We start from the raw sequence: 19,635 nt of genomic DNA on the forward strand, positions 1-19,635 counted from the left end.
CTAAATTCTTCCATACAGGAATAAAAATTATAGAACAACCCATATAACATAAAATAAATAATTTACAAACTATACATATAAACATACAGAGTGAACCAATAAATTACGTTAAAGCCTGCATTTCATCTAGATCATTTAGTCCAGTTCTGGCTGTTCCGTGCTTCTTAATTAACTAAGCCTCTATTTTAATCAATAGATTTGTTACTAAAGAATTCTTCTCCACATTACATATAAAACTGTCTACTGCACATCATTTTCTATGTGGTTATGGTTTAAGTAATGTTTAACTAGAGATGCTCCACTCACTGCACATTGTATTCTTGAACTGTGTTGTGATATCCTGACTTTCACAGGTTGTGTATTTTGCCCAATATACGTGAGATTACAAGGGCACTGGACACGGTAAACTATATTTTTAGGATTGCAATTCGAAAAAATCTTTTGATGTGTTTTACCGTTGATGTTGATACTTTTGGTGTTACTAGTGTAAGGAAAGCACTGTAATTGTTACTTTTGAAATGCCCTCTCACTGGTGGAAGACCTTCAGAATGAGGAGCCATACTGTCTTTTCTCTGAACCCTAGAAGGCAAGCGACAGAAGTCCAAACACCCGGCATCTCTTGAGTGTGAAATGTAGGGCGTCTTCCATACACAGTACAGCGGTGGACTAATGTAGCTGTTGTAAACTCTGGAACATTGACAGATTGATCTCAATGAGGCTGGTAATGGTTTGAAGAGTTGAATTTTAAGACGCTAAAGTTTGAAGAGAATATTGCATTTATCTTTGACTAAGTTGTGGGGACATCACCTGAGATTTTCAGATTGTTGTCCTTATCGACAAGAGTGACATGCTAGGCCAAGACTGATGGGGTAGCAGTTTTTCCGAGATAGAAAGTGGCCATTGTGTTAACTAGAACTATTTAAAATGTAAAGAAGGAATGTTTAACCCTTTAAATGTTATTGCTCACTACTGTATGTTATGTGAACATTTGTACTGCGAATATGTGATTTTATCCGCTTTTGTCAGTGGCTTTAATTCGATGTGATTATAAAGTGAAGAATGTGTACTATACAGTTTTTGTTAATTGGTGCTTCAGCCTGCTAGACTTGAGAGTAATGTGTGTTTAATTGCAAAAATAACGTTTCCTGATATCAAATGCTACAAAATCTGTAAAAGGTATATAGATACAATTTGAAATATGAAAAAACGTAATTTACCTTTGCTTTTAAATAGACGTTTTCTCCTATAATTTGAGTGCTTTCAAACATGTCCTTTCCAGGCCCCATGGTGATGCACATCTGATTCTGTAAATGAAATTGATAATACATAACACAATTGAATCAATGTGAAAGTAAAAGTATCTTATAATAATAATAAACTGTATTTGTATTGCGCTTATTACCCCTTACGAGGCGTCAAAGCACTTTGCTGCAAGTAGCACGTTACTCTGGAGCCAAAGTAGTGGTCAGTTAACTGGTTATTGAGTTTAGGGTTAGTTTTGCGTGCTCATGCCATGCATTCGGTGGTAATTGTTGACATAGATGTGATCATTAGAGGGAGGGGCTAGGTGAGACACAATTTTTAGCTGGAATTAATAGACATTGTTATGGTTTGCAAAGAGCTTTAAAGCAGTTAGTCATGAGAATTGTAGAGTGACTTGTACACAGGAGAGGGAGACAGAAGGAAGAAGAAGCAGATGGCAATTTTAAAAAACATAAGTGATGGAAGGCCAATTTGTTTTCCATGCAGGATCTTAAGGGTTATAACAGGTTGAGAATTTTTGCAGGCAAATTGTGGAAGTTAACCTGATGAGAGAAACAGTTTCAAAGATACTTCCCACAGTAAAAAAAAGGAAACACAAGAGACCATATTTAATTCTATGCTATATAAAGTGTTGTTAGTTTATGCAAATTATGTGCACCATAAACAATATATATAATAACAAATGTTATGTAAACACCCCACTAACTTAAAAATATCACCCATTTAATGTCTGGTTTGGAAGGTGCTGTCCCCATCATCTGTCCCAAGACCACCCCCATGTCCAGCATAATGGATGTGCCTGTGGTCACTTGTCCCTGTAGTCTTTGTTTTTTTGTAGCAAATTTCTAAGTTTTTTTAATTCTATTTTTTTCAGTGAATTTCTATGTTTTTTTAACGTAAAGTAATTTTCATTACTAAATGTTAATCCTACCTCGTACAGCCTTTGACTGTGCACGTAGAGGGTTGGCCACATAGCCTGACCTTTTGCCATGAGTAGCAGGAGTTGGCCGCAAGACCTGTCTCTCTGGGCGTGAGAGGGTGTCTCTGGGTGTGAGAGTGGCTGTGAGAGTGACTGTCTGGGTGTGAGAATGGGTGTGAAAGTGGGTGTGAGTGTGTCTGATAGATGAAATATGCAGTCACCTCACAAACGATTTCAGGTTGTTTTTCAATATGGAATTGCGGAGTAAACATGCTTGCTTTGGCTTCGCAGCCCAGAGTTAAGGTAATTTGCCCTTTCCAAAAGGGGAGCTTCAACTGGTGCACCTGCTACCTTTATATTTGTAAGTTCTTCCTGTTGAGGTTTAATTTCTGTGAAATGAGCATCATGGCCAGAAGGAAAGCTCACCTGCCCATTTATCTAACAAGTGTCCACAGTTTTCACAAAATGTCTATTGAACTGGAGCACTTTCTAATGGTTAGTTAGTAAGTGCTACTTCATTGAGTTATTGGCCTGTGTGGGGGAGAGAGGCCATGTGCTCCCCCTCCCCAGTAGATGTCAGCCCCAGGAACTGCATCCCTGAGGCCCAGCCTCAAAATACTTATTTTTTTGGGAGGGGAGATGCGCAGCCCTCCCCCCCCCCCAGCTGATGTTGGCCCCGGGGACCCTATCCCCTGGGGTCCAGCCTAAATATATATTTTTAGGGGGTGAGGGGAGCCATGCAATCCCCCTCCCCCAGCCAATTTTGTCACCTGGGGCCCAACCTTAAAATATTTTTTAGGAGGGAGGGGGGCCAGGTGGCCCCCATCCTCTGGCCAATCTTGGTGCCGGGGATCCCATCCCCCGGGGCCCAGCCATCTGTCTTGGGTGCTGCGCAGGGCATCCAGTGTGCAATGAGACCACAGGGAGCCTGAAGGCCTCCGCAGTCCCAGCTGGCTTCCCGCCTCCTGCGGTAGCCAGGATTGCTTTTGCACAGAGGGAGCTCTAAAGATGCAGCTCCCTGTCTGCAAAACAATTGTTTCCTCTGTTTCCCTGGCCGCATCTCTGTGAACAGGAGACAGAGGAAACCTCAGCTTTCAGCTGTTTGACAGCTCTTGCTTGCTGGAACTGTAGTGTTTGCTCTGACTTGCCGGCATCTGTCAAAGCCGGTACCTGGTGCTGCTGTGTGTGGTCCGGCCCTCCTACATATATTGTGTAATTGCCTCTGGGAGGTGGTGGTCCCTGGGGCTAATATAAGCCCAAGAAGGGGGGCCCCATACATGCCCCCCTCCTTTCTCACTGCCCTCAGAATCTGGCACACCTGGGGGGTCAAAGAAAAGGGCAGGAAATATCTGAAAAATCCACTGATCTGGATCTGCAGACTTTTCTGAGTAAAAAACAAAATGCTTATTTAGCCCTGGTGGGGTCCATAAGGGACCCATGGACCAAGGCTAGGGTATCAGGGTGACCCTACCCTGGCCCCTTTTCTTTTTTCTCATTTTTTTAGGGACTCAACTGACATTGAGTTCCAAGATGGCTGCCAACACTTCCTTGTTGAAGTGTTGACAGCCAATCAGATATCAGCACGGGGAAAGTTGGATCCGCGGAGGATCTGAGTCCCAAGATCTCAATATATTTTAACTTTAATATCTCCAAAACTAAAAAAAGGATTTACACCAAATCACAAAAAAGCGCTCTTTCTGGACAAAGAGCTAGCTTTCTACCAAATTTGGCATAATTCCGTCGAGCAGTTTGGGCTGTAGTCGTTTCCAAAAATTTGAAAAATCCCATTGACATAGAATGGGGAAAAAGTGTTTTGGGACCCCCCTTTTTCTCAGGCCCCACTCTACGGATCACCCCGAAACTTTCAACATAGCAGCTTAACTGACTAAAAGGTAGGTTTAGAAAATTTCGTGAAATTCATCAAGCGGCACAAAAGTTATTGGCAAAACAAAAAAATGCTCTGTTTATGTAAAAAAATATGGTTCTAACTATAACTAACTACTATCAACCACTAGTAGGTAATATGTGTGTGTGAAATTGCATTGTAGTGAATGTCAGGTCTTCAGGGAAAGAAGAAAGTATAAAGGGTAATAACAGATTTTAGTTATGATGTAAATCATTCGTTGATGGTACCATACTAATTTTAGGAATTGTGGTGTGTTATAGGGTGATTTTATCTTGTGAAAAAGCCTTCTACTGGGATTTCAAGAAGCATGTTTGCGAGACAACTGTTTTCTCATAATTTTCCCATAGAGGTTATGGAAGGTTCTCCAGAAGCCAAAATGAGAGCATATTTTCTGTAAATCCACACTAATTTTCTCAGCCATATGATAATTAAGTATGACATTCTCAACAAAATATGTACTTCCAACAGGAGCAGCCTGTCCATTGATTCCCTTGTGTTCTACTGCAGCCTCCCAGAGTTTTCTAAAGAACAGCTAGAGCACTAACAGTTATTCTTATGACAAAAATGTGGCTCGCCTGAAGCCACCTTGATTGAATCAAACTGGTAGAACTTTAATATTTAATTTAGGAAGGAACAAAATGAGGGGGTTCATTTTGTCATAGAAATTATGGTTGGTGCTGCAGAAAGAAAAATTAGGACATGTTTTAAGTGAGTTCTCAAATACCTTCCTCTTCTATTTCACTAAAACCCTCTGACATGCAGATTGAAACATGCACTTTCAAAACCAGTAGAAGACTGCCAGTTAACTCCCTGGTGATCAGCAGCTTTATTACTGTGTTCTAGGGAGCAACTAGAGTGCTAACATTCTGAACTTGTGCCAAACAAGTGGAACATCTAAATGCCATCTTGATGGAATCGAAGTGGAAAACTGCAAGCACACATATCACCCAAATGTAGTCCAAGTATAGCCCAGGGACAGAAGTGTGCAGTATACTTATGGCCTTATTATGAGGGTGACGGTCAGACCAACGCAACTGTGGTGGTCCAACCGCCACATTACAACCCGGGACGGTGGACTCGCCAGGGGACCGCTGTCCCCACCAGAAACATGGTTCCCAACAGAGTGACAGCTGTCTGAGTTCTACTCAGCCAAGGCGGTGCTGAATTTAGTGCCTCCTGGCTGATTACAACTCAGCTTTCCACCAACCTTTCCATGGTGGGGACCCTGCCATGAAAGGCTGGTGGAAAGCCTGTGCTGGGGGCATGGGCAGTGCAGGGGCCCCCCTGCCCAGCTCCACTGGAATGTGCACTGTCTGCATTGCGGACAGTGCGCATTCCGATGGGGTTGTGGGCCCTCCTGTGCAACAGCATTGACTAATGCCACCACACAGTTTCTACTGGGCTGACCGCTGGCAAACTTGGTTTCTCCCGGTCAGCCCAGTGGAAACATTGTAATGGGTCTGGTGGGGAGACCACCTGCTCAACTGCAGTCTCCTCACCGCAAGTCTAATGGTCATCTTGTCCGACTGCCTGGCTCTTAATGAGGCCTTTTTCTTTTTTTAATTTTTGCAGTTTTATATAGCGCAGACTTGACCTGAAAGTACTGGAGTGCTTTACATGAGCATCACTTACATTACACAAGGACACATACATTTTGGTTTTAGGTATGGGGAGACTAAGTGATGTGCCCAAAATCACAGGATGTGGAGCTCCTGCCGAAATTTGAACCTGGTTCCACAGTTGCATAGTTTACAGCTCTAGCCGTAACGCCACATCCTCTCCCCTAGCTGTAACAAATAATTAAGTGATCAACTGGATAAAAAGCATAAAGATAGCAAATGATTTAAAATTGCTTTATCACTATTTGAGAACTCAGAAAATATGTCCTCATTTGAGTTTTTTAGAGCACTAACCATAATTTCCATGGGAAGAAGACCCTCTTATTTTTATTACTTCTAAAGGAAATGCTTTTTTAATGTCATGCGTACCACACTTTTGTGATAAATATAGAATGTTAGCAATCTAGTTGTTAATTTGAATACTGTGGAGAAGCAGAGGTCAAGAGCACAGAGAAGTTTGCAGAGGCAACAAGTTGAGCATGCCGGGCAGGCAGCAGGGGCAGTGGCAGCACAACAGACCAAGAAGGGCAGGGGTGCCAGGGGCAACAAACCAACCATACAGGACAGGCAAGAGTGGATGCAACATTATAACATACCATTGAGGGCAGACGGAAGAGGCAGAGGCAGTACAACCATACATGCCAAGAGACCCAAATCAGGCAGGAGAATCCCAATGTTTTTCAGCCCAAAAGGGTTTTATTTTATCTGTCTTCTGCCTAAAATCTCCTTTTTCAATGTAAGTCAATAGGGAAAATCAATTCCCCATGTTTTTTTTTCAAAATCTCCCTATTAACAAGTTCAAAAGGTTGGCAAGTATGGTACATTTGATCACGGAAGGCAGGAGAAAAAGGGTAGGGACATGGATTCAGATTAACTGAGCGCAGGAGGGAGCTGGGCAGGGGCACCAAACTTACCTTACAAGGCAGGCATCAGGGATTGCAGCAGCACAATACACCACACACGGCAAGCAGGAGGGTAGTGCAGCACAATTGACCATGGAAAGAAATAGGGAGGGGACAGGGCCATGCACATGGACAGTAGAGACCAGAGGGGAAAGAGGCAAGGGCAGCAAGTCTACCATACCGCACAGACAGGAGGGACAGTTGCATCATAACAGACCATGAAGGACAGGAGGGAGGGGCTAGTGGCAGCACATCCGACAATGCACAATGCTAGGCCTGCGCCCTGCGTCCATTCCCCTCACCTGGCATTGCAATGGGCAAAAATTCATAGAAAAAACAAAGGTTACAGGGACATTATAGTTAGGAATTAGCATTTAAAAAACCTTAGAAATTCTCTGAAAAAAACAATTGTTACAGGGACGTTAGAGTTAGGTTCTGAACTTACATGCACAAAACCATAGAAATTCAGCTGTTATAGTTAGACTTATTTAAAGTAACTCTAACTCGTGCCCTAAAGTACCTATGACTTGCGCACCCACCATGCACTATATCATTCATTATATATTCTATGCCATCTTTCATATTGTCACTGCAATATTTGCAATAAAATTATTGATGAGACAAATGTGCATGGCGAGGGTGTGAGTTATAGTTACCTTAGGGCGCAAGTTTTAGTTACTTGAAAGCACTCTAACTGCTGAATTTCTTTTGTTTTGTACGAGTAAATTCAGGAACTAACTATAACATATATATATATATATATATATATATATATATATATATTCCACAAATGATGAGAAAATACTCATCAAACGGCTGCACCAAGTCAAGAAAGCAAATCCAAAGGCGGCGAAAAGACACAAATCTCAACCATTGCAGCAAATCCGCTTTATTCATGATAAACAGCAAAACACTGTCTCCCCACAAAGAATGTCTTCGTGTTCTGCTAGCGCCTTCTACTGGACATTGGCGGACCTCTTTTTCCCAACAATAAATGCTATCTAAGTCCTTCATTCATTGTAGTGACTCACTAGTGCAAATACTGTGGAGGCCATCTTAAAACATATATATTAGCATTGGTAAACCATATAAATGATGGATAAACTTGATTATGAAGCCACATAAAATGAGAAAGGTGACATTTATCGCTAGTACTAAGACACTAAAATCACTTATAGAGTTTATATAAATATGATCATAAACGTTCAAATATAATTAGATCAGACCATATACAGCAGTGCATCATTATTGATAGTACCCACTCTTCAGCCCTTGAACTCCATATGTTAAAAAATTATAGGAGATCCATCTATCATATTAAAGTGCATGTGCTTAGGTTCTCTGTATAAATAACAATAATAGAGCATTCTATTCAACAGCAGCAATGATACAAACAATTTTCTCAAGGATTGAAAATTCGACAGTGGATTTCCATTTCAAAGAATCAAATGGCTAACCATTAGAATATCAAAATATGTACTGGCGACCACAGTATAAAAATTAGTATTATAAAAGTGCTACCCCAAATACAATAATGCTAAAAAAACTTAAATAACAATTTATAATACTATATATATATAATGATCTAAATTTTTCAAATTTGTCAATTATTACAGATTTATCCAATGTTCTCAAATTTAACAAACTGACAAATTTTTTAATTCTTCAAAAAAAATTTGTTTATAAATAATTGTTTTTGTTTTTAATTTATTTTTTTAGATTTATCAGCAGGAACATCTATATCTACAGGTCAAAATGAAATTAATCAAGAACTTAAACATTCTATGGTAGAGATCCATAATATAAAAGTCCACAGTGCACAAATGCATAATGCAAAGATTCAAAAATTCACATGCAAATCAGAGGTCAAGGCAGGAATGTATACTACCCAACAAATGGAACATGGGTTATTGTAAACCAGACCCTGCTCATAGATGGACATGTAATTCTGCATCTAGATTGTGTCCCCATGGGTTCTCTGATCCAAGCAAGAGTATAATTCTATATTCAACCAGTCTCAGTTCCAATGTCCGATCAACTCCCCTAGAACTTGATTTCACAGATTTAATTCCATAAAAGCTCAGCATTCTACAGTCCCCTGCATGTTTCTCCCAAAAATGTTTGGTCAATGGATAAGATCAATCTTGATTTTTAATTGCTCTTAAGTGTTGTAGAATTCTGACTTTAAGTTTGTGAATAGTACTGCCTATATATTTTTTTTGGCAACCACATTGAATGACATATACTACATGATCCGTCCCACAGGTTATTCTGTCCGAAATCTCAAATTTTTTACCTTCAAATGTAACAAAAGCATAGTTGCAGGCTTTACAATGGCCACATTTTGTAAAACCTAAACTTCTTTTCGTAAGCCATGACACATTATCTTTCATAGAAAATAGACTCTTAGTTAAGTAGTCTCCTAATGATTGTGCTTCACGATAGGTAATTAATGGATATTGACCAATTTGGTCCTTAATGTGTGGATCTCATTGCAAAACATGCCAATTGCGTTTAATGATATTTTTGAGAGCTACATGTTGTTGGTTGAACTCTAGAAATAACCGCAGAGGGGATCTGTTAGTTTTAACAGGGACCTTATCAGGGGACGTTTTAAAAAGTACATCCCTGGCTTTCTTCCTTACTCTATTCTGTGCATCAATTAGGATGTTTGGTGGATATCCTCTATTAACAAATCTTTCAGTCATATTCACAATTTCAGCTTCAAATCCCTCATCTTCTGAGCATATCCTGCGAGCCCGCAGGAATTGACTATATGGTATACTCCACCTTAGTGCATTGGGATGCCCACTATTACCATGCAGTATAGAATTGCATGCTGTGGGTTTACGATTGACTGTGGTCTCTAATTTGTCCATCATAACCTTCAATTTGACATCTAGGAATTCAATACTGTACCTTTATATATGACAGGTCCAAATGAATATTCAACTCATTATTGTTTAATAGGCCCACATATTCCAGCAGTGACTCCTTCTGACCATCCCAAATAAGGAAAAGGTCGTTGATGCAACGCACCCAAAGTATTACTTTATCCATGTAGATCTCATAAGCCTCAGACCAAGCTATTTCTTTCTCCCACCACCCCATATATAGGTTAGCATAAGTGGGAGCAAAAGATGCCCCCATAGCTGTACCCTGTTTCTGAAGGTAGTATTGATTGTCAAAGAGAAAGACATTATGGGGGTTATTACAACTTTGGAAGAGGTGTTAATCCGTCCCAAAAGTGATGGTAAAGTGACGGATATACCACCAGCCGTATTACGAGTCCATTATATCCTATGGAACTCATAATACGGCTGGTGGTATATCCGTCACTTTACCGTCACTTTTGGGACGGATCAACACCTCCTCCAAACTTGTAATAACCCCCTATGTGTGAGACAGGATTCCAACATGGACATAAGCATATTGGTGTGCTGGAGAAACTCTAGAGGTCTAGTTCCTAAAAAATACCTACAGGCTTTCATCCCAAAGCAATGCTTAATGGACGTATATAAGAAAGTTACATCCATAGTAACCAACAAATAATTCTCCTGCCATGGGATAGTGTGAACTTTAGATAAAAAATCATTGGTGTGACATAGATAAGAGGATAACTCTGTTACATAAGGACAAAGGAACAGGTCCAAATATCTTGAGGTGTTCTCCAGCAATGATTGATTCATGCTAACAATGGGTCTACCTGGGGTATTACATTTGTTCTTGTGTATTTTGGGTAAAAAATAAATACACAGTGTTTTAGGAAAGTCAGTTTTTAGGTATAGATATTCATCATTGTCAATGAGACAGTCAGCAACCCAACCATCTAACATTTCCCAATAGATTGACTGATACTGAGCTGTAGGATTGGCACATAGCTTGGTATAATGGTCAACATTAGACAGCTGTCGGATGGCTTCATTAATATATTGAGTAGTGTCCATAATGGCAATATTACCACCCTTATCTGAAGGTTGAATTATGATGGTACAATTTGATACAAGGGAATTAAGCTCTTTCCAATCATTAACAGTATAGTCGGAGGCCTTGGGTTTGGTGGAACATGAATTCAGACGAAACGTGTCAACATCACCAATTACCAACTCATTAAATGTATCAGTTAAGTTGCCACAAGGTAACTGGGGATTGAATTTGCTTGAAGGTATCAATGTGCTGGTGATGCGACAATTGGTGGTAAATCCCATCTCAATTAGATTAGTAACATCATTATTACCACTATCAGTGATTTGATTGATACCGGAGGGCCCCTCATCTGTTAATTCCTTAATAGTAACCAGTTCGGAGATATCAGCAATGCTGAATCCCGAGAGTTTAACTTCACTACCTGCACTATGCAGTTGTTTCATCTGTGATTTACTGGGGAAATATTTCATCAACTGTAATTTGTGAACAAATTTGTATAGCTCAATACGTGTCTTCACATAGTCCCAATGAATCATACGACAAAAACTCAGTCCCAAATTGTGGATACGTTCTTGATTAGAAGTCAAACTAATTTTAGAAATGTCAACAATCACGTTATGCTTATTGGAATCTGTATCAATGACTACTCCTTGTGCTTGTGATCTCTTCCTCTTCCCCATCCTCGTCTTGTGCCTCCCCGGCCTCTTTCTCTGCTTTTGCCTGATTGTGGTATGGCCATCTGGATAAGTCACATTTCCCCATGAAAATCCAATTTATTCAATGGAGCCTAAACAGCCGAGGAGTCGGGATCTGAGATTTCATCAGTTTGAGGGATTTGTATAACACTGTGTCCTCCGTTATTCATTTTGTCTTTCAATCTTAATGTGTCATATCTGCGTGCAAACGTATAGATTCTCCTATATTCATAGTCCATCTTATCTCTGTTGAATTTATGACTTAATCTCTTCTTCCTTTTTCTTAATTTGTTCTTCCATTTTTGTCAATAGGGATTGTGTTTCCAGTTGATCAACTGCTTTTTCTAATTCCTTAGTCAGAGACTCAATAGTTTTACTATGTTCCTCCATACGTCTAGTTGCCTCTATAATCAACGCACCCATTAATTTCAGAGAACAATCGGCTGTGTGGGTCCTCCACTGGCCTAATAGATCAGGATCCATATCTCCTAAAGTGGGTAATATCATTATACGTAAACCTCGTGGTATCCGACCACTCGCTATATATTTAGTCAGAGAGGTCATCTCCCATCATTTTTTTAATTCTGAAATGCGTGCTTTTTCTAGCTCAGAAATGATGTTCAATGTTGTTCGCATAGGATTGCCATGCGGTGCTGGAATAGGCCTTGTTGTGCCGAATACATCGACAGCCGCTTGTTCCCAAAGCAATCTACGTGTTGCCATGCTGTATATGAGTCTCAAACCAATCGCGTGTGAAAAAATACGAAAATCCACCAAATGTTCATTCTACTGTATACATATAGCTACAGTTTGCATGGTTGCCATTTCTTGAGGTGTTAAAACCAGAAAATGCAGCCAAAGTGGGCTGAAAAATACATGGTTGCTTTTTACATTTCATAAAGGCAGCCATTAGCCTATCATATACTGCAATGTCAGCATGTACCATGGTATACCGCGAAGTTATAGCGGTATATTTTGGCACAAGATATAACTAAGTATTTTGAAACATAAGTTTAATACTACTTAAACTATTTACACCTATTAACCAAAAATTACCATTTACACAACAAAATATCAATATATATATATATATATATATATATATATACACATATATATATATATATATATATATCCTGCCACATTACATGTAAATCTGTTCACCCACTTTCAAGCTATGTCTTTTTAAAGTACCACATTCCACTCTATGCCTCTCCACTCCACCCCATTACACTCTATGCCACTCCACTCTATCAAACTATACTGTATGCCACTCAACTCTGCACTGTATGCTATTACATTCTACACCATCCATTCTACAACACTCCAGTCTACGCTACTCTACTGTACACCCTTCCACTCCATGCCACTTCACTCTACGCTACTTTACTGTATGTAACTCCACTCTACAATACAACACTCTACGCTTTTCCACTCTATGCCACTCCACTCTACTCCAGTGTAAGCCATTCCACTGTACACTATTCCACTGTATGCCACACCACTCTACACCACTCTACTGTACGCCACTCCACTATGCACCACTCCACTCTATGGCACTCCACCGTATGCTATTACACTGTATGCCACTCCACTGTACACTACTCCACTTTACGCCACTCCAATGTACCCCACTCCTCTCTAAGCTACTCCACTCTACGCTATTCTAATGTATGACACTCCTCTCTAGAACACTCAACTCTACCCTATTCCACTCCACTGTAATCCACGCCGCCATACGCTATTCCACTCTATGCGACTCCACTCTACACCACTCCACTACACATCACTCCATTGTACACCACTCAACTCTATGTTACTCCACCATATGCCGCTGTACTCTACCACACTCCACTGTACGCTAGTCAACTGTACCCCATTCCACTCAACATGCCAGTCCACTCCATGTCACTCCAATGTACACATCTCCACTCTATGCTACTCCACTCTAAACTATACCAATATACAACACTCTACTTTATGTCACTTCACTCTACTCTACTACATTCTACTCCACACCAGTCTATGTCACTCCACTATACTGCACTGCAATTTGTGCTAATCCACTGTACCCCACTCCACTCTACCTCACTTTACTCCACGCCATTTGACTCTCACCATTTCACTGTATGGTATTACATTCTATGCTGCTTCATTCTACAACACTCCAGTGTATGCCGCTCCACTGTATGCCCCACCACTCTATGCCACCCCACTCTACAGTATTGCACTGTACACAGTTCCACTACACAACACTACACAATATGCTATTCCACTCTATGCCACTCCAGTGTATGGCAATCCACTGTAGACTATTCCACTCTATGCCATTCCACTCTACAACACTCCAAACAACGCCACTCAACTGTCTGCTATTACAGTGTACACCATTTCACTCTACACCACTCCACTTTACACCACCTCAATATATTTCACTCCAATCTTTGCTAATCCACACAACACATTTCCACTGTACAACACTCCATTCTATGCCCTTCTACTCTATGCTATTGAACTGTATGCCATGCCACTGTGCGTAACTCAACTATACAGCACTTCACTATATGCTGTTCCACTGTATGCCACTCCACTGTACCCCATTTCACTGTGCGTCTCCCCATTGCACACCACTTCACTCTACGTCACTACATAGTATGCCACTCCACACTCCACTATATGCTATCACACTGTACACCACTCCACTCTATAATATTCCACTGTATGACACTCCGCTATACGCTAATCCACTGTACACTACTCCATTTCTCCATTTTAACCCACTCCACTGTACACACCACTCCATTCTACAGCACTCCACTGTACACTATTACACTACTCCACTCCATTCTACATCACCCAAATCTATAACACTCCTCTGTTCGCCCCTGTACTCTACGCAACTGCTCTTTATGCAGTTCCACTCTACATACTACACTCTACACTACTTCACTCTATGTCTCTGCACTCTACGCCTCTCCAATGTATGTCACTGCACTGTACACTATTCCACTGTATGCCACTGAACGGTACGCCACTCCACTGTACACCACTCCAGTGTACGCCACTCTACTCTGTGCCACTCAACTATACACCACTCACTTTGTATAGTTGGTCTTTGACTATCTTCTGATAAACCTCACGTATCCTGCTGATCTAGGAATACAAAGGTTATAGTCTCTTTATAATTTTAGCTTACTTTCAGTGAACATCTAGCACTTTAACTTTTCAGTGTATGGCATTTTATACCTTTGCACTTTAGCAACAATTTTAGGTTCAGATCAATCTGTTTTTAACTTAGAAATGTGTCAATTGTAATGAAGTGCTTTTATTTTTGCTTCAGAAACTTTAAGGTAAAATATGCTGCATTGTTAATACATGTTAGCAGGCCATAGCTTTAGCCATGACATTTAAATTGAACGTCAAAGTTAACAGCATCTTACATGTTCGTACACAGCGAGATCCGACTTGAATTTAGTTTTCGGTGCAATGGATATTATTCACTATTAAACTTGTATCTAGAATTAATGCTCCATTCTATCAGTGAACAGCACAGTATATTATAGTGTTGGAAAGTGGATTATTGGTAGGTACCTACACTTAGCAATAGGCCACAAACCCCCACTAGGTCCAGTAAAGGTCTCAATAAATTAATCCTTGCTTAACCCTTGGTAGCTTGGCCCACAAAAAGTTAGGCTTAATTTAGGAGGCAGGTGTGTAAAGCATTTAATATCAACAAAACACTAAATAAGTAAAACACAACACACAATAAAATTCCAACACCACTTTATAAAAATAGAAAATATTTTTATGTTTAAAATTACACTAAAATGACAAAACTCCAATGTAGGGAACCGGAGATATGAATTTTTAAATATTAAATGAAAAAAAATGCTTTCTAGCACCTAAAAACCAAAAGCGCCTGTTGGGGACATTTGGTCACACTCGACCAGGGCAAAGTCAAATTTGAGGCCAACCACAATGGAGCCCTGCTCGGATACACTCAGCGGGAGGCCTCAGTTAAACTTTTACCTTCACACTTTGATAATTTCTTGTAGATTTTCTTGGACTGGGGCAGAGCCAAATTTTGAGGCTAAATGCGATGGAGTCCTTCTCGGATGCACTGCACGGGAGGCCTTAGTCAAACTTTTACCTTCACACTTAGAAACCTTCCTGGAGCTTCTCTTCCCCGAAGCAGGACGGTCCTCTTCAACAAACCGATTTCGATGCAACGTCTTCAGATTGCCTTTCCCCAATCCCCCAGTCAAATCCTGGAAGTCTGGGGCTCCAGAGGTTTTCAGCCAGATCGTGGCTGAGCGGCTGATGGTAGCCAGCTTGACGGTTCGGTCCTTTTATGGAGCTTTTTTTCAAAGTTGCTCCAAACTTTTGGATCTTCTTCCAGAAGTACATTTTGGTTCCTCAAAGGTTCCACCAACTTGCTCCAAGGTTCCAGAGGCTCAGAATTGTTCCATGGAAGTTGGAACTTCAGTTCCCAGAATGCATCTGGTCAGAATCTTTAAATGGCCACTGGACACTGGTAAGCTGGGCTGTTCTTGCAGGACTTTGTGCAGGGGACACTGGTTAGCTCTTTTGTACCTGTAGCTTACAGGGAGTCCACTCCTGGTGTTACAGACGTAAGGCAAAGTCCTTTTCTTGATGAAGTCCAAAATGTGCAGCTGGTGCAGTCCTGAGGGCAGGGTCCAGTTGCAGGCCAGGGGTCCAGCAGGGTAGTCCTTCTTCTTCTAATATCTTCTTCAGCAGGGATCTGAATTGTGGGTCAGCTCTGCTATATTTATCCTTGCTCCTGGGGGTGGGAAGCACGGGGGTGCTCGGTCCAATCGAGTGCAGGCCACCACCCTCAGGAGTGACCACTTCCTGTGGAGTGTGGCAGAAAACCCCAGGGAGCATCATTCTCCAAAAATCCAAGGTGGAAGAAATTCAATCAGAGTTTGGATCTGTCTGAGTCCGCCCACTGGTGTAGCTAAAAACACCCCTTTCCAGCACCTCTTCTAATCTAATCAGGGAGCTCCTAGCTGTCTGGGGATGCAGGAAATGGGGGAGGCCCTGTTTCTGTCCCAAGTGCCTCTCCCTGCTTTGAAGACCAGTTTAGCTACTCTTCCCACCTCCTGTTCAACCATCCGCTGTAGCAATTGTCCACCCACCAGATGCTTCCTTTGTTTCAGCCCAGGCCACTTCACACCTCATAAAGGCAGCCTGATTTAGGCTGCTAGAGGCTGACCAATCAGGAAAGGGCACTACAGGGCTGAAATTGGTAAGTTTCAGAAAGAGTTCTAAAACTCCTTCCCTGGGTTCACTTTACTAAATTCAATATTGGCAAGTTGTTAGATCTATTATAACATTTAATTTGATACCAAACTTGCTATAGTTGGCTGAGCTGTATGGAAAATAAGACTTTATTATTTTTAAAAAAGTCTCTAATGTTAGCCTATGAGGCCCATTGACTACCATGGGGGAAAACGATTATGGCTGTTTTTCCCTCACCAGGGCTTATTAAACATATTTTATAAATTCCCTGCTTATATTTACCCTGCACCCAACCCTGGGGGCACTTAGGGCAGACCGCAGAGGTGACTCGTAGGTAAAAATAAGGTAGTTTAGGACTTTGGAAATACTTTTAATTCCAAAGTCAAATTTAGGGTTAACTTTAACTTCAACGCAGCTAGCAAAGCATGCATGCCTTTAAAATGACATCAGGGACCACAGCAGCCCACAGGGGTGCCCTATCTATCCTGTGGTCTCGCAACCTACATGACCTACACTATATATACTAGGAACTTATAGGTAGGTTGTCAGAGCCAATTATAATTATGTCTAATTTGCATAGACTCTTTTACACTGAGCACTGGCCCTGGGGCTGGTTAGCAGTGCCCAGGGCACAGTCAGGGTCAGTAACCACCCGTATCAGTCCAAACATTTGTGGGGTGATCAGGCAAAAAAGGATGACTTTCCCTCATATAGCATTAACTTAAACTATGTTTTAATTGTATCTGCTTAAAATCCATTGTTTTAATTTGGAATTGCAGTAAATATATTGACCCAAGTTAACTTTAGTAATTGGGTCTCACTGGGTAAATAATCCTTTATTAACTCATTCCTTCACACCCAAACTAATAGTCATGTCCACTTTAAAGTAGTATGTTAGGAGATTAATTTGCCTTTTTAATCTGCTTTATAAACTGATTGCAATGTACAGTGAGAAATTGCTTAGCTGCCTATTTACTCGTAATGGTCTTTACATTTCCATACTTCACGATGCTATGTTGTTGCCACTTTAATGTACTTGATTGTCTAAATAAGATATTTTTCAAAGTCAAAGTCTATACCACACTCCACTGTATGCTATTACACTGTAACCCACCAAACTCCATACCACTCCAATGTATGTCACTTCCCTCTACGCTATTCCACTGTATGACACACCATTCTATGCCACTCCACTTTATGCTAATTCACTCTACACCACTCCACTATATGCCACTCCATTCTACGCCACTTCACTGTACAACACTCTATTGTACGTCTCTCCTCTACAAGCCACTGGACTCTACACCTCTCCACTGTATGCTATTCCACTGTACCTCACTCCACTCTATGCCACTCCACTTTATGCCACTCCGATGTATGTCACTCCACTCTATGATACCCCACTCCACACTGTTCCACTGTATAACACTCTAATGTATGCCACTCCATTCTAAGCTATTCCCCTCTCCACTCTCCACTCTATGGCACTCCACTGTACACTACTCCACTGTACACTATTCCACTCAACGTCACTCCTTTCTAAGCTTCTCCAATGTTTGCCACTTCACTATACTCCGCCCCACTCTGACACTCCACTGTACGCCTCTCCACAGTACAAAATCCACTCTATGCCACTCCACTTTATGCCACTCTGCTCCATGCCCCTCCACTTTACAACTTTCCATTGTATACTGTTACACTGTGCACACCACAATGTACAGCACTCCACTCTACACTATTCCACTGTATGACACTCTCCTCTCTGCTATTACACTCTACGCACCTCCACTCTATGTCATGCCACTGTATACGACTCCACTGAGTGCTGTTCCACTCTATGCTACTCCACTATATGCCACTCCACTGTATACTGTTCCACTCATTGCCAGTCCACTGTACGCCACTCCACTGTATACCACTCCACTGTACACCACTCCACTATATGCCACTATACTCTATGAAACCCCGATGTACACTATCACAATGTACACCACTCTACTGTACGCCACTCCACGCCACTCAAATGTATGCCACTCCACACTACGCTACTCCACTCTATGCTATTACACTGTACGCCACTCTACTCAATGACACCCCACTGTACGCTATCACAATGTACACCATTCCACTCTTTGCCACTACATTCTATGCCACTCCACTGTATGCCATTCTACTATATGCCACTCCTCTCTATGTCACCCCACTGTACTGCAATTCAATATACATTGCTCCACTCTATGACACTCTACTGTATGCTATTCCACTGTATGACACTCCACTCTATGTCACTCTACTTTATGCCATTACATTACATGCTGTTCCACTCTATGCCACTCCACTCTATGCCACTTCAATCTATGGTTCTCCGCTTTACACGCCTCCACTGTGCACCACACCACTTCACACCATTCCACTACAAGCAGCTCCACTCTACGCCACTCAGTGCTATTCCACTCTCCACCACTCCATTCTGTCACTCAACTTTACGCCACTGCACTATACACTATTCCACTCTACACCTCTCCACTTGACCCCACTCTACTCTATGTTTTTACACAATATGTCTCTACACTCTTCCTCACTTAACTGTATGCTACTCCACTGTACAAAACTCGACTCTATGCTACTCCACGTATGCCACTATACTTTTTGCCACTCCACTGTTCACCACTTCAATGTATGCTATTCCACTATACACCACTCCAGTCTACACCATTCCATTGCACCCCATTTCACTCTATGCCACTCCTCTGTATGCTGTCCCACTGTATGCAACTACACCTTACAACCCTCAACTGTATCTGTATGCTATTCCATCCAATGCCACTCTAAGTCACTTCACTTTAAACCACTCCACTCTATGCTACACCACTTTGTGTCATTTCAGTGTGCGCTATTCTACTGTACGCAACTATACCCCAAGACATGCTACTTCACTCTACAGCACTGTATGTTTTTCCACACCCCACTTCAGTCAGTGCCACTCCACTGTACAGCACTCTACAGTACTCTATGCTACTCTACTCTACATTATCCCACTGTATGCCACTCCATTGTACACCACTCCACTGTACACTATTACACTGTATGCCACACCACTGTGCGCCAGTCACTCTAGGTTACTCAACACTATGCCACTCCA

The 19,635-nt window shown here is 41.4% G+C and overlaps 1 protein-coding gene across 1 annotated transcript in view; it reads right to left on the bottom strand.

The window, feature by feature from the left end:
• ASAH2 (N-acylsphingosine amidohydrolase 2) overlaps nt 1-19,635 on the bottom strand; it is a 302,407-nt gene that overhangs the window by 180,535 nt on the left and 102,237 nt on the right. Inside the window, exon 11 of the mRNA XM_069242459.1 lies at nt 1,218-1,304. Within this exon, the coding sequence (XP_069098560.1) occupies nt 1,218-1,304 (87 nt within the window). The remainder of the gene's footprint in view (nt 1-1,217; nt 1,305-19,635) is intronic.

The sequence above is a fragment of the Pleurodeles waltl genome, chromosome 6 (assembly GCF_031143425.1).
Source record: "Pleurodeles waltl isolate 20211129_DDA chromosome 6, aPleWal1.hap1.20221129, whole genome shotgun sequence".
Classification (NCBI taxonomy): domain Eukaryota; kingdom Metazoa; phylum Chordata; class Amphibia; order Caudata; family Salamandridae; genus Pleurodeles; species Pleurodeles waltl.